General features: G+C 36.9%; 3 protein-coding genes across 9 annotated transcripts; 2 read left to right on the forward strand and 1 right to left on the reverse strand.

Annotated features, from left to right (window-relative positions):
- Window positions 1-231: 231 nt before the first annotated feature.
- Window positions 232-5,026, forward strand: LOC135160891 (adenosine receptor A2b). 4 transcript variants are annotated; one of them, XM_064118002.1, is made up of 4 exons: window positions 232-1,726; window positions 2,904-3,118; window positions 3,194-3,842; window positions 4,889-5,026. In XM_064118002.1, the coding sequence occupies exons 1-4, from the start codon at window positions 1,297-1,299 to the stop codon at window positions 4,909-4,911; spliced, it is 1,317 nt and encodes a 438-aa protein (XP_063974072.1). In that variant the 5' UTR covers window positions 232-1,296; the 3' UTR covers window positions 4,912-5,026. The 4 variants fall into 4 exon arrangements, with proteins under 4 accessions (XP_063974072.1, XP_063974069.1, XP_063974070.1 ...); XM_064117999.1 differs by lacking the exon at window positions 4,889-5,026 and having other exon boundaries at window positions 3,194-4,598; XM_064118000.1 differs by lacking the exon at window positions 4,889-5,026 and having other exon boundaries at window positions 3,200-4,598.
- Psf2 (Partner of Sld Five 2) lies at window positions 5,005-7,325 on the forward strand. Its single transcript, XM_064118007.1, has 3 exons — window positions 5,005-5,370; window positions 6,461-6,734; window positions 6,868-7,325. Exons 1-3 carry the CDS (start codon window positions 5,126-5,128, stop codon window positions 6,934-6,936), a joined length of 588 nt encoding a protein of 195 aa, XP_063974077.1. The 5' UTR covers window positions 5,005-5,125; the 3' UTR covers window positions 6,937-7,325.
- On the reverse strand, window positions 7,137-22,827 carry LOC135160892 (TNF receptor-associated factor 4). 4 transcript variants are annotated; one of them, XM_064118005.1, is made up of 7 exons: window positions 22,466-22,827; window positions 16,932-17,453; window positions 10,209-10,313; window positions 9,759-9,920; window positions 9,307-9,624; window positions 8,810-9,070; window positions 7,137-8,573 (listed from the first exon to the last, which is right to left on the reverse strand). In XM_064118005.1, the coding sequence occupies exons 3-7, from the start codon at window positions 10,278-10,280 to the stop codon at window positions 8,220-8,222; spliced, it is 1,167 nt and encodes a 388-aa protein (XP_063974075.1). In that variant the 5' UTR covers window positions 10,281-10,313; window positions 16,932-17,453; window positions 22,466-22,827; the 3' UTR covers window positions 7,137-8,219. The 4 variants fall into 4 exon arrangements, with proteins under 4 accessions (XP_063974075.1, XP_063974076.1, XP_063974074.1 ...); XM_064118006.1 differs by lacking the exon at window positions 22,466-22,827 and adding an exon at window positions 18,027-18,219; XM_064118004.1 differs by lacking the exon at window positions 16,932-17,453.
- Window positions 22,828-22,927: the final 100 nt, after the last annotated feature.

Consider the following 22,927-nt stretch of genomic DNA (forward strand, 5'->3'; position numbering starts at 1 on the left):
CCCCACGTTCTCCCGCCAATCAAAATTAATTACGTGATTATTTTGATTTATTTCAATACTCAACTTCTGATTTTCTTAAGTGGGCCGGGGGCAATTGAGTCTCAGTCCTTTTATCACACATTGCAATTCAAAAATTTTCGATTAAAAAAAATATATGATTCAATAGTTTCTCGGGCACCGCACCACGGCGACATGCGTCGCCTCTCGTTCTCCACGCGAGGCCAAGATCAGCCGCGACAGTAGTCAGTATCACGCCAGAGAGGTACGCAGTCAAGTCTCCGTCGTCGTAGTTCATTACATTATTAATATTATCAACAGCACGTGGTTATTTATTTAATTTTTATTTCCCTCAAATTTTTTAGATCTGATATCATTTCCTGCTCTTATGAAAAAATATTAATTCAAATCGCGAATTAAAACAGAACTGATACGATTGTAATAGCTATGTTTTAAAGATACTAATAATAAAACAGGAAAAGCTCCTGATATTTTTATAACAAGCAAGGGCGGTCCCTCTTAAATCGAAAGGTGAATTTGAATTATTAATCAAAACGGAAGTGATGGAACAACAATTGACTGACTTCTTCATAAAAATCTTCGAGTTAACTGATTTAAAATTTAGTCTCACAGATTCTAATTTTAAAGTGCAACGGGAGTGACACGAAATCAACTGAATAGGTCTTCTTGGAGAAAACAAAACAAGAAATCTTGATATTTCTTGATACTTTAAAATTTAATTCCACTAAAACTACTCATTCTTTTAGAAAAAATACAGAATCGATTTTACAATAAAACAGAAGTGACGCAGTACCAACCAAATTACATATTTCTATCAAATTAAATGAAAGCATTTATCTGTTAATTAAAACTGCAATAATGTGGTACAATTCCATAACTTCTACCTCAGAACCACAACCACCACTGAAATGTAAAAATGTTTTCACCGTGCGATATCCCGAAGGCCCAAAAATGTGGAAGTGACAGTGAAATCTCACATCAAAAGAAATGAAAAAAAAGTGAACCGTAGAAACAGTAATTAGCAAGCTAAACGTTAAGCAACTAAATGTCCATCATGAAACAAATGGAAAAATTCGAAGAACATTCTCCGCAAAAGCTCCCCAGTCCCTAATAGCACTTGGCTAATAGCTGAGCTAAATAAAACAATCTCATAATTAACATCTAATGGATAAGACCCAGAATAATGTGTCAGCAATTATCAATTCACCGTCCTCACCATCTAAAAATCATCGAAAAGTCATCTAAGAAGCGAAAACGAAGACTGAAGCCAGTGAAAGAATGAGTTCTTACGATGTGAACTCGAGTGAATCATCGATTTATGTAAATTATTACAAATCCACGGAGAAGGCACAACTTAATATTCCCTACGCTGTCTGCGAGATCGTCGTCGCAGTGTGTGCAGTCGTGGGAAATGGCCTTGTCATCACTGTCTTCAGCAGGGACAAGAAGTTGAGACGAAGGACCAATTACTACATCATTTCTCTGGCATCGGCTGATCTCCTGGTGGGACTATTTGCCATTCCCTTTGCCGTTCTCGCCAGCATTGGCCTGCCGACCAATCTCTATGCCTGCCTCTTCACGGTATCGGTGCTTGTTGTCCTGTGCACGATAAGCATATTCTGCTTGGTCGCTGTATCCATCGACAGGTACTGGGCGATATTGTATCCGATGGGCTACTCCAGGAATGTGCGCACCAAAACAGCTATAGGTATTTGACGTTTAATTTCCCATGGGCGGGTGAGTGAAGCTTCCGATGACAGGTGGAACATGAGCTGGGAAGGTGACTGGGTTGATCGATAATGAGAGTATTGGAAGAATTATTTTTTACAAGTGTGTTGATGACAGAGGACAGAAGGGCGAAATTACCACTATTCACACTGAGATAAATAAAGTTTCAAAAGTACGTGTTCCCTTGTATCGCGAAACTTGTGACTTCGACAATTTTAAGAAAACGTATCTGGCAGTGGAAACAAAAAACTTTCGTACGAGTAATTTCGTACTGGTACTGACGACGAGAACAATTTCTTGGTGATGAGAAATGGATTTTTGTTATTGGGTCAAGTTAAAGCAATTTCGTTGATAGTTTTTACCCGCAATTCTATAAAATTTTAATGCATGAAGCACTTGAATCGAGAAAGAGTAGAAAAAATTAATTAAAGACCTCTGAAATATTAAATTATTGTTGGAACAATTGTTATTTCGCGTCGATCCAAGAAACCCGGAAGAAATTTTCAATATTTACTTGACAAATATTTATTTGAAAATGTGGAAAATGTCGAATGTTAAAAATCCATTTGTTTGATTCGAATTTCATTACAACTCTGATTTATCGTTGAATCGTTACATCGTCTTTACAACTCGTGATTTAAGTGAAATACATCAACAACCAGTTAATTCTCCCCAGTTTCATATAAATCTCAATCGACAGAATCAATGTCAAGCCGGCTATTGACATCTCGTTAATGTGAAATCACTTCTGTAATGAGATTTCAGGTGATATGTTCTACTCGGAATTCCCTCACTATCTGAAAAAATATCGTGACACTGTGTCGTGGATAAATCCTCACATCGATAACTCCACGTGCAACAGGAACCTCATATTCGACTCACTACGTTGTCCCACTTCGCTAATGAGTTAATCAAGCTCATCACAATTATCCTCTGTCGACTTCAAACACGAACATGCGTTGTTACTGGACTATCTGAATTCAGCTTGCCCCAATGAAACATCCACGCCTCTTTCTCATTATCGATAATATCTAACTTAATCTTTCACTTCCTCCCCTTCAAAATTAGGGACTTAAAAAATTTTCAAGGTCATAATTTTTACCGTTTAACCTAAAAAAAATCCATAATTTTCCACAAAGTAAATCTCCCATCTCCAGGAATAATCTGCGTCTGCTGGATAGCTGGTACCCTAGTCGGTTTTCTTCCCCTCCTTGGCTGGAACTCGGGGATTAAAAAAACCGATGACAAATGCATCTTTGTTGAAGTTATGGATTACAACTACCTCGTCTTCCTCTACTTTGCCACGATAATCTTTCCGGCCTTCCTCATCGCCGCCTTTTACGCCCACATCTATCGTGTCGTCATCCAACAGGTACTAAAAACTCCTTCACCAGGCCACCCCGCCCCTCCCCCCCCCCCTTGAGTAATTCCAATACTTAATAATTAGTTGCAGCAGATGATGCCGATGAAGCCGATCAATCCAACCGGGCCAAAGCCAAAGAATCAAAAGTCCAAAGTCAAGCTGATGAGCAGTGATGGATCATCAGGACCAATGATGCTTCGTCTTCTAGGAGCAGCTCAGAAGCGAGAAGTCAAGGCCACTCAGAATCTCTCGAGAATCGTCATATTCTTCATCATCTGCTGGTTTCCACTCTACACCATCAACTGCGTCAAGGCATTCTGTCCTGACTGCGATGTCAATGATTTTGTTCTGAATTTTAGTATTATTTTGTCGCACGTGAATTCAGTGGGGAATCCCATTCTTTACGCTTATCATTTGAAGGATTTTAGAGCTGCCCTGAAGGCCTTCATCTGTGGCTCGTTATTTCCCAGGAGAGTCAAGGGTAAGAGTGATGAGAATGCTGGGGGCGAAGTGCGGGGGAGTGTCGCCTCCAAAAAATTCCGGGGGTCGTTGATCGCCGCCAGGAGACATGGTCCGGGGGATGTGACGGGTGTGATGATGGTTCTGCCAGTGGCTGAGGCCGTTGATAGCGGAACCAACTCGACTCCTGATAGTCGACAGCCCAGAAATTGTCAGCAGGACTCCGGTCATACAGCGAGTGGTGGAGGAGATGCCGAGGGGGATGGGGGTAATGGTGAGCATTTGGGGGAGGAAGTGAGGGTGGAGGTGAATCAGGGGGTTGAAAGTCATGTACTTTATCTGAGGGCGGATGAGATCATCGTTGAGAAGAGTGTTAATGTTTAGGAAGTGGTGGGTAGTGTGGGGTTGGTTGTTGGGGGCGATGATCTAGCGTTTTGGGGGAGACACGGAAAAGACAGAAGTCAGGACGATTCACTATCTCTGGAGAATCACCGCATCCTTCGTCACTTCCTGGTGATTTCGTTGTTAATTTTAACGTCATTTTTGTCCTAAATTTGGGATTATTTTAGAGGAAAAACGATTTCCGATGATTATGATTTGGGGAAAAAGAATGGGGGTGAACGAAGGGGGGGTTGCTTCCTGGAGAGAGGTATATGTAGAGGTAGTTAATCGTTATCATCACGTGCGGAGAGGAAGGGGGGAATATCGTGAAGTTATGTATTTTCCAGGGAAATGGTTTAATTAGATTAAGTAAGTTTATGTTTAATCGAGTCAATAAAAATCTTTATCTGTACTTTTTACTTAATATTTTTTATATTTACTCGCCATCGAGATAATAAAAGGGAAACTCTCTTTTGAAAAAGGACATTTCCAAACAGAATCAAATTAAAAAATTCTTCATTGATTGAAATTTTTACTGGAACAAGTACCTTCAGTAAAAGTTATATTTTGTGATAAATTCACTCATATATCGAAAGAAATACACAATTATGAAGGAATCCAAAATCATACCTACGTCTGACGCATTCCTAATTGCCTAATTAACAATCGATGTACGGAAATGACACATGCTAATGGGGCCGTACCAGGAGGACCGGATATCCTCCGTCTGATAGTACAAGAGCTAACAAAATTCTTTGAAATTCATTGAAGTATTCAATTATCTTCAGAAATGATAATTAATTTCGAGTTAATCTCACCGTAAAAAAATTAATCCTTCCCCCACGTGCTCGAATGTCCTTCGGTTCGAATGTCAATCCTGCACTTGGGGGAGGTTGACATGTGAGTCTGGAAAAAACAAAAAAAAATAATGTCTTTCAGGTGCCACATTGGAGAATTTTTGAAAAATCGTCTGAGTCAGGTGGTTCTTCTAAATTTTTTTTTCAAAATAAAAATATTCTAATTTCTCCCGCGCTCATTCGACACCAGATGGCGCAAATTTTCCCGCGCATTTTGGCCCCACATGTGTCCTCATCAGCTGCTCACGAGCTCATGCAACAAGTTGGTTATTGCAAGTGATGTGGTGTCATTTAAAGACAATAATAGATGTAAATAAGGATGGAACCCTGCGAAATTGAATTTCTCGGGGAGAAAAGACTAGTCAGTATCGTTCCAAACTTTAATTTCGATGCTATTCATTTAATATCTGGAAGTGTTGGACCGTTCAGAGCGGGGCTACCAGTGAGGGTGCCTATCTGGTTGGCTGTCAACCTCAAACAGCGACAAAAGTGTCGAATTGTTTGTCCTGAATGGATGGAGCCGGATAATCTCGAGGTCCTGAAGGAAAATGAAAAGCTGTCAAAGTGAGTCGACATTTCCTCTTTTCAATATTTATGAACAGAATTTTTTTTTAATGTCAATACCTCGTATCTAGATTTGTTTCAACTGATGCACTAGCAATGACAACTGTCAACCTCTGTTGAATGTTTGTTTTAGGCGACAAAACCACCATTGAAAGCGATAAAAGTGCTATTGGGAGTCAATCGATTATTTTCAGAGTAAATACAAAATATTTGGTTCTGAGAAAAAAATGGATTTTTAAGTAGTTTCAGAACGTGATAAATTAGCATAAAAAATACTACTCAACCATTTACGTTGAGTACAATCGGAAAAATATAGCATTGCGTTAATAAGAAATATCTTGGACAAGAAGTGGTAATTCTGTCTAAATCCAATGAATCATCGAAGCGTTTCCTCGATACGTGACACAACGGATCAGGATCACTCATCAGCAGCATTAATTCGAAATTTATCGTTAACCCCACCCCATGAGACTAGCTCTCCATCGGCCTTTATCGGAACAGCCACGTGAGACCCTCTCGAGAATGAAGATCCTCTCCAATCGTTGAGAGTTAATCAACAACATTTGTGAGGAGTTACTCGATGTCCTTGGGGGGTAGCAATCGTTCAACAACCCTTATATTGGCTTAACTCACGAAGCTCCTCCTTTCAATGTCAATAAGACGCCACATCGCAGGAACGTGGTACAAGTAAATTCGTTGAAAAATTTAAGAACTGGGGTGGGACTAATGGGATTTGCACGAGTCAAATAAAATTAAGGATTTTTGATGGGCAAATCAAAATAACGCTGGATTTCACCCAGAATGACGACTTTATTGTGGATAGGGGATTGTAAATATGTCTTTTATTTTTCAGATGACAATTTTATTTTTCCTATGGTTCTACCATTTCCTAGAGAAGCCCTATAATTTTGAATGTCAATTTCCAGATTTATTCCAATGAAATTATTGATTGAATTTACTATGATTTACTAAAATATTCAGAGAAGTTGTTTTTTCAATTATAAGTTCATGATATTGTTTTCATAAACCAGCTAGTACGATTGATAGATATGAATAATATTTAAACAATAATATTCTTCTTCTTCTGCAGAGTATTTACTGAAATGCCTCACGACCACTATATGGACGAGGCTCACATCCTCCTGGGAGCTGCGTCCGACGATATTCCGCACGTTGACAACATAAGGACCGGGATCAAAGATCTCTGGGATATGAGGATGTCCAAACTGAGAACCTCCATCGACGAACTCTTCAGAGATCACAGTGCAGTGCATGCGATGTTAAATAATCTCACAGCCATGGAGTTGAACGGGGCGAGACCCCTTCTGCCTCATGCCATGGATCAACTCTTGAGGATTCGAATGGTAAATATATTTTCTTCAATGACATATTAGGTAGTATTGAATGCATGTGAATTGAATTAACCACGAGTTGCCACTTCACAGCTGAAATAATAAATACATCTATTCATTGATTTTCTGTGCCATCATTTTTTAGAGCGAAGAAGCTGGGAAACGCTCTCAATCTCATCAGAGCAGTCATCAGTCAGGTCCATCAGAAAATTAATGAAAAATTCAAGGAAAACATAGAAACAAATTGCAGATACCATTCCACGATCACAGTTAGGAAAATAGAGATTCTCATTTTCAGGAAAAATCATGTATTCACTCGTAGAACTAGTAGTTCAAGGAAAACTACTGAAAATCTGAAATTTTTTATACACTCACTCAGTTCTCAGGTGATTGGGAGATGAGAAGAAATGTCAATTCTTTTATTAAAAATGTCAAATTTATTCATATAAACTTACGTTTCTATCTTACATTTTGCTTTACATACAGTCACTAGCATCACTCAATCACATATCTATTCGATCATCTTTTATATTTTCGTTTGGATAAAAATGAAAACTGTACAGGTATTGAAATATATTTACATTTGGTCGATTTATCAGAAAATGTCTGCGACAGACAATTTTTTAAATAATTACTCCCGTTTCCGTAATTATTAGGATTAACTATCCACTCTCAATTCATGAATTCTTATTGTGATTACGTATGAAAAATTGAGGAAGAAAATTCTATCGAAATTTTTGAGGAAAGTTTCTATTAGTTTTTAGTAGTGTTTGGTGATTTTAATTCTGAAAAAAAATATTTGATAGAAAAAAAGAAGAAAGTTTTGATTTTTCTGTTTTGTTCATCGTTCAAAGAAATTGCTGATATACTAAATTTTTTAACAAAAAAAATCTAATGCATATTTCCTCTGTTGAAAATGAAAAATAAATAGAAAATGAAGTAGAATATTAACATTTGTTTGATTGTTCATCAGTTCGTCTCGAAAAAAAAAATTCTTCAATAATGATTCTCATTTTTCTAAACATCGTTATTAACTACAATTTTTGAATTAATTAAATTTTTTACCGAATCACCAACGGAGAATCTGCAATGAAAAATTTCATTACAGTTTTCTTAGAAAATCCTCATAGTTTTTCTCTCGATTATCCAAAAAATAGTTTTTCGTGGGATTTATGCTTCTATAGAAATATTTAATGAAAAATACTTGATAGAAAAAAAAAGTCCTAACCGTGCAATTCTTTTTATATTTTTGCTTTCAAAATTTCTAATTTCCAATAGAAATATCAAAATCTGCTAAACTTTCCACGATTCAAGCAGAACATTCAACAATAGATCTTTTCACTCTGTTCATATTTTCACCTACGAAAACCCTTATTTTTCATAGTAATAAAAAACACGCAACGAAATTTCCCTGATTTGGTGCTGAAAAACTAATTTTAAACAGAATCTCAAATTTGGAACTCGGAAAAATTCATACAAAATATATTCTGCGTCGAATCAAACTGCGACAATTTTACTGGGGTCTACTTTCACTCTGATGAACATGGTGTCATCCTTGACAAAGTGGCGTTTCTTCACCATTTCGTGGGAGATGAACCGAGGAAAGCCAAAGCCCAAGGAATCGGGCTCTCGACTCGGCCTCTGGAAGTTCTTCCACGTGGGATCGGGGATGAAGCTCTCGACGATGTTGCAGGCCTTGTCGGCTTGGACAGTTTGATCGAACATAGTGAAGGATACTGAATGAGAGAAAGGCCAGCGGAGAAGGGCGTCGTATTCCCCTGGCAAAATTTTTATGTAAATCGACATGTGACTGCCTTCGCCTGTGCCATTTCCATTTAGGAAAATCGATGCCTAAAAAATTCAAAAGTGAGTGTTAAAAATTGAAATCTCTTAAAAACGGTTTCTCTATAATTTCATTCATTTCAAAAGTTCACATGTCTCCAATATGATTAAAGCGAATCCCTAATTATGATTTTCATAATTTACTGGGAATTTCAAAAAATATTTTGAAGTACAAAAAAGAAATTAATTAATGAACAAATATAATGGAGGCCAATAAATAAATTAGACAGGAGAAATCAATTTACCTGGAGTTTGTAACCGTACTGACTAGTGTAGAAGGGTGGGCTGACGAGTTCCATTCCCTCTTTGGTCTTAGCCTCAGCCATTTTGGCTGTGTAATCACTTATTTTCCATATTAAGGTCCCAGTATAGTTCAGCGACAGTTTTCCCATCGCCGATTTTAGACTCGTTATTTGGTGCTGCTGTTTTGTTACTACGCTACACATCAAGCTCAGATGCATTTTAGCGGATTCCTCCATATGTTTGTCCAGTGAAAAACGATTTCCCTGTTGAAAAAATTCCTATTTAATACGACAAATTTACAACAATCGAGACATCTTCATGAATATTCAATTATATCGACTTGTTAATTTGCGAAAAATTATCTAATAAATATTTGCTTTGGAGAATTGTTCTCCCTTAAAGAAACCTCTCATTTTTTTTTTTGTAAATTCACTTGAGAATTGTTTTTCGTTTATATAGACAACTAGAAAAATTTGGAAAAAAAGATATTAAATCGCACCTTAAATCGACACCCAGCATCTTTGAAACTACAAGACAGAAGATGCGTGGTGCAGTGATCTTTGAGATGAATTTCGAGATCCTCCCTGGGTAGCACAGCTGTTTCACAACGATGAGGGCAGGCAACCGGGAATCGTCCGCACTTGGTGTGATGAGTGCCCAATGTGTCGAATACAAATTCCTTGTTGCAGTATCTACAAGCCACCAGTCTCTTTGCGCACTCGCCTAGTTTGTGTTGGCCTAGATACCGCCTTTGAATCTTCATTCCACATTTATTCTCACAGTAGAGGGGCTCGTAGCCGCACGTACCCGTGTGTTTCTGCGGAAAAACGAATTTGTTTGAAAATGACGGTAATAAGGTACGATTAAGCGAAAGATTATGAAAAATTATACAACGCTCATAGAGAAATTTTTTTAAAAAAGCTGCAACTGAGTAGAAAATATTCAATTTACCTCTAATGTTTGTCCGGTAAACTCTTTGGCACAGAAATCACAACGTGCACGACGTTGAGCACATGTGTATTTTAGATGATCTTCCATGAGGACTCGAGGAATCATCGCACCGCATTTATTGCTGCAGGGGATAGCATCGTGTTTACATGTATTCAGATGTGCCTGAAAATTCATTAATAACATCATTAATACAACGTAATAACAAAATTTTACGATAAAATCTAGTAAATTCGCGGGCAACTGTATTAGATTAATTATGTTGGCATAATGTCAAGGCCATTTTAAGTCATAAAATTTCTGAGAAAAGAGTTTTAATATTTTCTCTTGAAACTGCTGATTACCATAATAAATGATACAATTACGAAAATCCATTCGGCGAATTGAGTTAGGCAGTCTCATTATAATGAATTCTAAAAATAAATAACTAGGTGAAATTTTCAGTGATAGTACCTTCAATTTCCTCAATTCATCCGACCACTTGCAGCCGTCTTTATGATGTATGCAGTATACGATCGATCCCATTATAGCTTTCTCTGCTTCCAGATCCTGAAAGGTCTGAAACAAAAAAAAAATTGTCTCATTAAATTACTGCGTTTGAAAAGGCAAAAACAAACACAGTTAATAATACAGCAGCCGCAGATGTGTTTATCATAAACAAAACGATCCCGTCTTTATTTTCAAAAAAAGGGATTCCAGGCGGGAGGCGCCCCGAGTGGTGCCACGTGGGTGGTCTACCGGACTAGACATTTTCGGATACTAATGAGTCTATTATTATGGGGACCTCCTCAACGATTATATTTTTACTTCATCAAAATCGAAGATACGGAGCTCCGGAGGAGCGGAAAAATTTCAATACATTTATTTATCCATTGATTTATTAATTTTTATAAATTTATTGAATATCTCCCGAATGGATCACTCCTTGGAAGCTTAAAAAAAAATCTTCAAATTAGAGGAACTGTTTCGAAATTTATTCTATCGATCGCACGTTGCTAGCAATTAAAAATTACCTCAACATATTTTGTTACGGGATTCAAGAGTTATGAATGAGACTTTATACTAAAAATGTGAGCAATTCAAGGTGACCCATTTTCCCCCGGCTCCGAAAATATTCAAATAAATGAATATTTCCCACCATCGGAATGAGTTATTCAATTTTATGAGGGAATGATTAAAGAGCCTAAAAGTTACGCCAAGTATTTCCTCTCCTGCATATGCAACATCTCTGGAATAATTGACGTGAATATCCCTCCGACATAGATACCAATACCACAAGGCTTATACCTGTTCGACGAGTGGAAACAGGCGCAAACCTGCACGACCAGCAAGGTCGTAGAACCTGACCGTTGACCGAGGTCCACCTTCCACCGATAATTCAACAACAAAATGCGAAAACTTCATTCAGAAAGAACTTCACAAAGGCCGACAGCTCATAGAGATGGAAGAGAATTGGTAAACGATAAAAAAATCATTGAAACGGTAAAATTTCAACTTTATATTTTTCTATTGCATATTTCATCTAAAAAATGTAAAATTATAGAACATTCGCTTTTCTACAATTTTTTTTCACGTGTGGAATCCACCCGATTCGATCTTCTCTCATTCTTTTCTTTTTATTGTGGAATAATTTAAAACGGAAAAGGGGAAAAGGTCTGAAGTAGACGGACAAATCATGTACTCTGCCTTTCCTGTTGTGCATGCTTGGACTTGCACGACCGGCAAGGTCGAGGAACTTTTACTATAGCCACATCTAGGTGAGAGACGCAATTTCTCTCTCTTTCCGTCTTCGGAATTTAACCGGCATTTCGTTCGTTTGTGGTCTCCGATGTGAATTCAACGAATTCAATTTTACGTTAAAATATCTGGGACATGTTTATGCATGAGATTAAACGACATTCGGATGTCGTATCAATCTTGGAATCTAATGCGCTGACGTCATGATGGAATAACGGATGCTAACTTGGATGTACAGTCAACTTGTATTTATTCTGATCTCACGAAACGAATTTTCAAAGCGGTCAGCAATTTTTTCAAATAAAACCTCCACTAATTTTTTGTCAGCAATAAATCCTGTTAAGTCGATCAATAAAGTCATTTATTATATTCGCTAAGTTATTTTTGGCTAACGACCTGTTTATTTATTAACGTGTTAAAATTCTTGCAGAATCAGAGCTCATAGTCCTGAAGAAATTGAACCTCGATTACAATCTAGGGGTTAAATACCTGAATTGTCTCAACATATCAATAAATAAGAGAATGAGACATTAAGGTTCAAGAATGTGAATAATTAATCCGACAATTAATTAAAAATGAGCATTAATGTGTGGAATGGATCAAATGTATTATTGTTTGATCGACACGAAAAATGAAAATTTCTTTCCTCCATTCCATTTTCTCGGAGCAATTTAATTTGACTCGGATTAAAGTAAAGTGACTCATGCTTCCAACCAGGGGAAGAGACAACAAATTTTTTCGTCGATTCCGATACCCATATCTATAACATCCTCAGGCATTTCGACTGGATAATATTAGTCATGATATGGATATGATGGCATGTAAAAGGTGGTTCCAAGCGATGGAATTCCAGGGGGAGAGGAACAATACAAGCCGGCCGGTGGGTACTTCCGTTTGCTAAGGAGGAGGATGAGTATGAGAATGTGTACTCCGGGAAACTTGGGATACGTCGAAGGGCTAATTACCGTGGCACAAACGCGACCTTTACCTGCGCTGTGTGCAACGCGAATAACAATGGCTCGTTTGGAAGGTGTAAGTTGGGACATTTATTTCCCTCAGTTCAGGGGTCTCACCCTCTACTCCCGGCGGCGTTGAAGATGCGTTTTGGAGGTGTGGAGGGGGCCATGGGCACAGGTGGTGATCCCAGAGGAGTGGGGAAAGAGGTCCCGATGAAGAGGGATAAAATTTTAGCATTAGGGTATTTGCTCCAGGAGAATTCCCTCTCAGGTTTCTGCATTTTCTTCTCCTCCTCAGGTACTTACTACCCCTTTCTCCCTATTAACATTCATTTTTAATTTTTCTAGTGTTACTTTCTTGGTGAGTTAATATTTAGGGAATTGAGGGAGACACGTGAGATAAAGGAGAAAAGCAAATTCTATTCAGCAAAAACTGAAGGACGACAGTTACAGTAGCTGTCGACCCTCTGATGGAAGATCTAATGGAGATGACTAGACTTTTACGAATTTTTCCCAGAGAATATTGCGACCTGAAGAATCGTTTTGCGGAAACCAAGACCCACGAATTCCAAATGACTTTAGAAAAATTCAATTAAAATTCCCCAGAGGAAAATTAGGCCAATTAGTTTAGCTCAAATGGTCTGCAGTAAGGAGGGTCCATCTTTCAAACGGCGAAAAATCCTCGACATCGTGCGATGCCATCCTTCAAAAAATTGTTCTCAAGAATCCGTTGGCACGCTTTTTGCAATATCCCCGAGGGCCTCACCAAGGATAACATTCATGCCATCTGTTTCGCTCAGTTCCCACGCTTCCGCCGGCCCCACGAAGTATTTCATTCCCTCTCACCGCGGACATATACAAACGAGGAATTACTATTATTAGTGTACATCGCTGCAAGGGATTACAACGGGCAAACACACAACTACAAACAAATACTTCGGGAGTTGGTGAGGATGAGAGGATAACTCTTCACTACATCGAAAAGACCGCACCTCATGCTTCTCTATTTCCCTATTCAGTGCCCTCACCTTTGTTGTTATGTGTACTGAACGGGGTCTATTGCATTCATCTATAACTCGATAAATCATCCAATCGATCGAATTAAATTGACAAACATTTTTGAAATTCCACTGATTATATTTTCAGACCATAGAATAACAAATCTCGACTGATCATCACGACTCCGAGGCTAATTGATATAAATTCCCAATTTGTTTTCAAGTGTTTTCAATTGCCATTTTGATAATTACATTTTGGTTTTAAAAATCTTCATTACCTTCGAAAAAATCGGATTTCTTCAATTAAAATGATGCAAATGATGAAAGAAAATGTCGTTCAAGATGCAAGAATGACACAAAACATTGTTTGTTGAACTAGAAAGCAGTAATTTTCGTATAATTAACGAGAAGAAATTCCATGTTATGTAATTGACAAACCTCATCAGCAATAATCGGTGCTTTGTCCATAATATTATCATTAACTGGACTCGGTGGTGATATGGGACTTGAACTTGGGCTAAGATGGAATTTAGCTGATTCCTTGGTTGGTCTCTGGGGTGAGACCCTGGCTGGAAAGCTCAGGGTCTTGGTCCACTGTGACAATCCCCTCACCATCGTCAGTCACTTGAAAATCAACAATTTGAATTTTCACACTCAACGATATGCACTTTGAACAATGGAAAAGAAATCGGTGAAACGTCCAGTTGGAATTCAGTTCCAAGAAAAAAATATTACAAAAACAATGATAACACTGGGAGAAACTGCGGCTTCACGCTCCGACAACGCGTGTATCCGGTCGAAGTGATTGCATCGACTGCAGTATTGAAGTTCGAGAATGATTTGATACTCGGTGAGGAATTCAAATGAAATATTTCGATTTAAAATTGTCCAGGAGTTGGAGAGGATGTGTCTCGCTCGGATTGCTCTCACTGACTGAGCACTGAGCCCCAAACGCTCCGGCTCCAGCCACCAGTCAGGAGCCAGTTGTCGACCGCAAGAGCGAGAGAGCTAAAGGAGAGAAAGAGAGAATTGGGCTATAGATTGCGGCGTGGAGAGAGCTCCCCCCCTTCGCCACTTGGGGCCAGGCCACACGACTCTCTCGAGCCGACCCATCAGGTCTGGATGTGTGGGTATACTTATCACTCACACCATACCACATAACGATTAGATTGAGAGCTGACTGAAGAGTGAAGAATGGGGGAACTGGGAGGGAGCGGAGATGGACTCTTCTCAATGCCTGAGTTATGAATACAGTACTAAATTTAATTCATTTCAAGAGTAATTTAATGAGAGGGGAGCAGTTTCAAAGGGGAGAATTTAATTTTTGGGGTTTGGGGTTTATTGTTTATCCACCGAAAGTTCACCGTTATTTAGTTCAATAAGTATTGGGAGTGGTTGGTGTTCTGAATAAAAATTAATTGATACCCATGCACGGAAATAAATTTTAGGAAAAAATTAGACCTCCAGGGTGCGATCCGAGGGACAAGAGTTAGTTTTATCATAATAATTAGCCTCTGAGTCTAATTTTTCCAACAAAACTTGAGCTATAAAGTGATTGATTTTCATTTTTAGCCAAAATTTTGTTCCATGTGGCTGTTTTTAGTGCATGTCAGTATTTCATAGTTTTTTTCAGAACAGTATCGAAATGTTTCGAATAGCTTCAATAAACAGAGACAGAGAGCAATAAATAAACAAGGGGCTTTTGTCAATGGGCCCAGAGCGGGAAAACGTTAGTCGCTAAGAGTCAGTAGATCTGGAGACATCATAGGAAAAAGATTTACCTTCTATGTGCCATAAATAAAAGATAAAAGTTCATACTCGAATCGGTTTGACATTATTTAACAATCCCTGCCCGCAATCCAATAATAAATTTTCGATTTTTGGTGACAAAGCGGCCGAAATAGTGGATTTCATCACGAGTCCGGAAAAGTAGATTTTACCTCGAGGGTCTCATGTCTTTTTTTGTTTTTTTTTTCAAATGATTCAAAAGCCAACTTGCAAGGTTTCTATTTATTTAGTTTTTTTATTTATAGCTGTCAAGCATAGCCAATAAGGGTTTTTATATTTTTATTATTTCCTGATATTGACACTTCTTTAAAGAAATTTATTTATTTATTATAAGAACACTGTATATACTCAAATATAAACGATGTGAGCAGCTAACTTGCAAAGTTTCAATTACACTCGTTGTGAAATGTCTGCAAGCTTAGAATTAATTAGGGAATTAATGATATCTCTGAAATATTCTAGCTATTTGGACATTTCTCATTTGATTCAAAGATAAACGATCAGAAAGATTTCATTCGGAACCAAAACATAAATGTAATTTTTCCATATCATTAAATTAATAGCGGCGGTCCCTCCACTCGGATATCCTCAACAACCCCTACGTACTGAAAACCGAGTACATAATCATCAATCTCAATGTATGAACTTCTGAAATAACAGTCTGAGATGAGGGGTTGAGCCCCGATGGGGTTTGAAAGCCTTAAATTTTATTCCTACCAGCATATGCTGTCGATTTTGGAGAAACATCTGGTGGACATAAGCCCCACCGGAACAATCTCAACATTTCCACTTCCAATTTAATTTTGAAAATTGGAACTCTATCTGCTAATTGTAATGCTGCTAATTGAAGCAGCTCTAACACCCTTCAAAATTTACATATGAGATTCTTTTTTTTTATTTAAGTATTTTGAAACCGATGGGTTTATTATGCTACAACAAATGTACAGATATGCAGAATATATGAAACTGGTGGTATAGTGAGTTACAGTTAATTATTTTATAATATATTTTAAATATTTGTCATTTATGAACAAATCTATTACTAATTGTCACAAGTAAGAGATTTGTTGAACATTGGAAATGTCTTTTATGATATGGTGGGAAACAATTATTGTTGCATAGGGAAATATTGGATTATGGATAGGAATTGTCTCACTAATATAAAAACGATTTAACTATTAACTTTAATTCTTTATGATCGTACGCAGAAGGTATATCTTTCTGGTGTGATGTCTCCAGATCAACTGACTCTCAGTGACCAAAGATTTCACACTCTAGACCCATTTATTTCATTCATTTCTTTCTGTTTCTTCTCTGCTTCTATTTATTAAAACCCTTCTAAACATTTCGGTATTGTTTGGAAAAAAAACTATAAAAACTATAACATACTGAGATGGACTGAAAACAGCTATAGACAGACGATTCATTTTTGTTCACACATATCAAGCAGTCTCAATAGAACGAAATCATCGTGTTTCTTTATTGACTATATAAGGGACATGAGATTCTTTATTAAGGGATTTTATTTCAGATTATGTGCAACACAGTCATCCGCAAGATCAACATCATCATCATTGAGAGCTAATGAGTCTCGTCTGAAAATGATTAAATCTAAGAAATATAATTTCGCCAAAAATAAATACTCTTCCCAACTAAATAAATATTTAGCAAAAACGTATTTATTATTATTTATTTACCTGATATTACAAAAGTTTGTTCTTTGTTTCACATCCTCCCCAGCCTCTAGCAAAAATGTATTTATTCCTCAATGTACCACCCAAGTTTATCTTCAAATAATTAAAATAATTCTCGTGTTTTTTGATTCCCTCTTGACTTCGTCTGCGTTGAACACTTGAGTACTGACTTTTTTTGTATAATTTCTGTATTTTTTCAGCACCATAAGCCGACCCGCTTGGATGCATTAAATAAAAGAAAATCCAGGGAAAAGCTATTGTATTGAAGTCAGAAAATTGTGTGAACGGTTCCGATAAATCTGGTACGATTAGTTAGTCGGAATCGTCAACTAAATCCGGGAAGGCCAATTCTTGAAATTACAGCACTCGACCTCGACACACCTCTCAATGCCGTTCAACACATACCTAGACATTACGGTACCCCAAGTGGACTTGAAGATTAAAGATGCTGAGGAATTGGTGGTATATGTTTCTTGTTTATTGATGTCTTCTAGGAGAAGTCAGGGACGATGTCTTACTGCATACCTTCAGCGATAAATTTTAATTGATTTTATTTGGCGTGAAAACATTCCGGGAACCGACGTTTAAGATGTCATGGATATTCTGTCCTTTTTATATTAGTCAAAGACAGAATATCAATCACTTCTGTTCAAACACGAGCCATTAGTTGGCCTCAAATATTGAGAGACTCAATAAAATTGAAAGAATTATTTTGAAAATTGAAATAATCTAATACAATTTTTTTTTATCTGGGGGAACAAGAATAATTTGATTGGCAAAAAATTCCGAAATTCGATTAAATAAAAAAATGATAATTATTTAAAAAAACAATGATAATAAAATTTGATCAGTAACATTTTTCAATTATGAATATCTGAAAAGTCGTCTGACAAATACATTTTTTAAGCGAAAGCTTATTTTAACGTTCCAGTAAAAATCTGTTTTCAATTTTTATTTGAAATGTTTATGGTATTCTGGAGTCAATTTATTCATGAGGAACACGTGATTTTGACAAAATCTGCGTCGCACATTGAGGTACCATCAGGACAAAGAGATGGTTTTTCGTGTCACGTAGAAGAGATATAATATGCTGTGCACCTGGAAAAGTTGAGGTATTTGGAAATACTTCATCTCTCCATGCCGAGCCGAAAGAGGTTGAGAGAGAAAGAGAGAGAGGGTCAGGGTGAAAGAGAGCATTGGGCGCAGCTGTCACGGCAGCTGCAGGGGCCCTCACAATCTGGCCAGCTTCCCTCCGCCTCCACCACTGTCAATATCTCACCTCTTTACACATCCCATGAGTTTTTTTTCATTTCTCTCTCCTTTATCCCTCGTAGGGTGAAAGCATCAGATCCGATACGAAATATTTGAAAGGGTCGATCGTTGGACGTAATAAAAATTAAATAAGTAAATAAATAAATAAATAGATAAATGGAGGAACAATAAACCGAAACAAATAAAAAAAAGCTGCTATATTAGCATTGCATTTAAAAACCTCCTAAAAATGTCTCTTATTTTATTCTTTAAATTGTCTTCTTACCACAGTAAATTTTAATTTTGTACATTTTATAACATTTTTTCAAAAATTGTTCATGAATAACCTAAATAAGTATCAGAATATTAATAAAGTTTTGGAATATTCGATTCGTTTTTCAACTTATTACCATAGCAAAATTAAATTCCTGATTATGTATAAAATACTATTTCTTTAATTTTGCATAAAAAAATCGATACATAGTAGTAATGCTTAAAGTATTTGTCTTCATTGATTGTAAAACTGGCCTCTGTGTATGTTGATACTGTGCAGTAAAATGAAAAATACGATGTTGAATAATAAAAAAAATAATCGTATTTTCCCTAATTTAATCTGTAGCTCTTTTGAATTTTACTATTAAATTTTGTTACTTATTAAGTGTTCAAATAAATGACGTATGGTTTTGCAGTGCGATGTTTCATAGCAGTTTTTACTGTGGTAGCATTTTATAGATTAGTAAAAATTTCTCTCCATTGAGATTCTTCTGAATCTCTCCGCACTGTACTCGGTCTTGAATTTTGATGGGAGAGAAAATCCTGGAAAATCTCAAGTTACGAAAATCTGAGCGGAAGCTGCGCAAGGCTTGAAAAATTACGTGCCTGTTCCGTAATCTGTGCGTCAAATCATAATTCACTACGCGAAATGAAATTTTGGATAAAAATTAGCCCTCTACAGAGCGAAAGATGGGACAAAATCATAATCAACTATTTTTTAGGTCAAGTTTTGTTTGAAAAATTAGACTTGGGAGATTAATTTTTGGGATACAACTACCCCTTGTCCCTCGTTTCACCCCCTAGAGGTCTAATTTTACATAAAATTTATTTTCGCATAAAAATTACGGAACATTTTCTAATTATCGTGTCTGGAAAACAAGAACGATAAAGCTACCCAGGCGCACAGTGTGATACTTATAGGAAATTTCGTGACATCGTCAACTACTGGCCTACCCCGAGAATACCCCAGTCGGTCAACGCACCTCGACAGGGTAATTAAGAGGAAAAAGAAAGGGTATCGTTTGCTCGTCTCGTTGCATACCTAGACCCTCTCAGCACCTTTTATCTGCAGATCCTCGAGTTTTACTGCGCCCCATAAACCCCGAACCCCACAAATTAATCCTATTATCACGTGTACTCTCGACCTTTGTAGTCTCTTACTGTCGACGGTGACAGGACTACGTTCCATGTACCCCTGAAAAGTCACCTGAATTTTAAAAATTTAACATCGTGACGGTCTGTCTCAACTCCCTTCTTCATTAGATTTAAATATTCTCACACGTGATCCTGACAAATTCCTCCTAATGACCGACTTAGGTTCCCCGATGGGAGGGAGTCAACATACCGAACGGTCGGTGGAATTAGAAAATGGATTTATCAATATTATCTTTACTGACTTCACTTTAAAATGGAGAACTTCCTACTTTTTTATTCCAGGAAAAATTTTTTTTGAAGAAAATATTGACACGGAGAGATAAATTCTTTAAAATCTGCCAGTCAAAACAATATTCAGTAAAAATAACGAAATGCATTTTGGACTTTTCCTGGAAGTTTACTGAAATAATGCGGAATTGTTACGTAATTTTTACCGAATATTGTTTTGACTGGAACATTACGGAACGACCACGTAATTTATAAAAATATAAAAATATAAAAATATAAAAATATAAAAATATAAAAATATAAAAATATAAAAATATAAAAATATAAAAATATAAAAATATAAAAATATAAAAATATAAAAATATAAAAAATCATTTCCTGCACTTTTTCCTCTTTGAACCAAATAACACGTGAATATCGCGGTCAAAATTTTTATCTGTTAAAATTTTGTTGAAAACACTATGAACACGTGAACATAAAAAACTTATTATCAATTCGTCGTGGAAATTCTATACAACTGAGATGGGGGCGGAACAACTAGTGAAAGCCTGCCCACACGTGTTCAACTGCTGCCAGAGATGTTTCATCCCTCATCCCTCATGGAGAAGAGGTTGTACATGGTTTTTTATTCCTCGGCACCTAGGTATCCGACCCATTGGATGGAATGTGCCGGTCAGCTGGCCCGCGCTGTAAACCTAAACTTCCTGTGCCACGCGAGCACATCTGCTCATCACCAGCAACACTTGTATATTCCATTTCTTCGTCTCTCCGACTCTACTTGTCGCTGGGTAAAAACAGATTCGTTCCTTATTGAAAAACCCCCCGAATATTTTCGGTCCAGCAATCCATTTCGTCCAGATTATGCTCCGGAAAGCGAAGAAAAAGAATTCGCGATTTAGTTGTCCATAATTTACTCTCAAATAAAATGTAGTTGTCCTAATATAATTTTTTAATCATTTTAATATATCAACCGTATATTAACCTGCCACATTTGTTGAGCTAATGTGCAATGCGCTATCTCAGCAATTTTTTTTTCTTGGATTGATGGAAATAATTTGTGATAACATGACTTTTTTTATGACAAATGCATTCTGAAATGTGTATTCAGCGATTATTTTTGATCGTAAAAATGAAGAAAAAAATAAATTATTCGCAATCGCCACAAATTCCATTAAAAATAAATCGGAATTTCATTAAAGATAACAATAAACTGCTAATCAACTTATGTTAGAATTTTGAGAAGGAAACATTTTTCTAATTAAATGATCGTCTTGCAATTTTTGACTCTCTATTGGATTATGGATAGGAATTGTCTCAATAATATAAAAAACGATTTAACTATTAACTTTAATTATTTATTATCGCACGCAGAAGGTATATCTTCCTGGTATGATGTCTCTAGATCAACTGACTCTCAGTGACCAAAGATTTCACACTCTAGACCCATTTATTTCATTCATTTCTTTCTGTTTCTTCTCTGGTTCTATTTATTAAAACCATTCTAAACATTTCGGTACTGCTTGAAGAAAAACTATGCAAACTATAACATACTGAGATGGACTGATAACAGCTATAGACAAACGATTCATTTTTGTCCACACAGACCATACCCATTTGTTAACAATTGATCCGACTGATTCGATTCCCGGTGCAACGAAATATCTAAAGATCAAGTGAAAGGAGGCTGCACCGCACACATTGACAGTTTTCACGACATCTTCACGTGACGATGTGTGTCAATCCCCGAAACGAGCATTTGCAATATTTTGAAAGATCTTCGGGACGAGTCGTTGACCCAACGATCACCGAAGGGCCTATTTTAATCCTCAGAAAAAAAAATAAAGCCACCTGAAATTCGTGATTCAGCCACATGCTCCTCAATCATGGCAACAAATACCTGAGGAGATCAGGAGCATCGTAAAGGCAGCTGTTGGTAACCAGCTGCCTCTATAGGTTCTCCAACACCACTCGGTCTCACAAATAATAAAAAAGAAATCATTTGAGGTCGGGGGGAATCGACAAACACTGATCTGCGTTGGAGAAATCTTTTTTTGTGAAGGACATGTTGAATAATCACGAAATTTTCAATAGTTCAGTACTGAAGGGCCACAAAAAAATTTACTTGACATTACCACGTCTTACGTGAATATTTACGTGGATTTGCTGGTGACAAGTAAATGTATTTGGCAAAAGACATTTTTTTTCTCAGTCTGAATTCTCAATAAATCTCGGAGCATCTCCAACAAAGTCTCCATGAGATTACCATTTCTCTATCAACAATTATTATTGAACATCTTAATATTATATTCATTATCCTGAGCAATTCGTATCACCAATAATTGTAAAAATCTTTCGATTGACTACCCATTACCACAAATGATAATCTCTCAATAAATAAATTCTAATCATCATAATTTATCGCATCCTCGACTATTCCCTCAACAATCAAAACTATTTTCTCTCTTTACCCCCTAAATGATGACACATATTAATTCCCTAGCGACAATAAAAGTAACAAAAGTGAAAACAACAACTTCAAATCTGTAAAAAAAATCAATAAATGAATTTACCGATGCGTCGAAGAAAATAAAAAAAAAACCCAAAAACCAAATGTAACAATCAGTACTCACCAACTGAGAATGAACAAATCCGTGGTAAATCTCAGTGGGAATATGTGCTGAGGATACACTAGACATATCGAACACCTAAATTTTCACAAATTTCGAAATTGAACTATTGACTTCCCCGGAAGGAATTCAATTTCATCTATTTCGTAACTCTCACGATTTCACTCGCAATCGTCTAGAACTTTCCGCAAAACTGTTTTCAAGTTAATCGACTGAACTTGAAGTCAATCATCACCGGAAGTACAGGGAATTGATACGAAGGAAAATGATTTTTTAGTGGAATAAAATTTAACTTTGGACATTGGAAGGAGAGGGCATAATCACTCTCGAGACGCGTACAACACTCACGATTTTCCCGTCCTGGACAAACTCTATAACTACCATGCAAGTGGGTACTGTGGATAAGTTGGATATGCTGTTGGGTAGCTTGAGGCCATACATAGAATGCATAGAGAATAAACTTAC

The sequence above is a fragment of the Diachasmimorpha longicaudata genome, chromosome 3 (assembly GCF_034640455.1).
Source record: "Diachasmimorpha longicaudata isolate KC_UGA_2023 chromosome 3, iyDiaLong2, whole genome shotgun sequence".
NCBI lineage: Eukaryota > Metazoa > Arthropoda > Insecta > Hymenoptera > Braconidae > Diachasmimorpha > Diachasmimorpha longicaudata.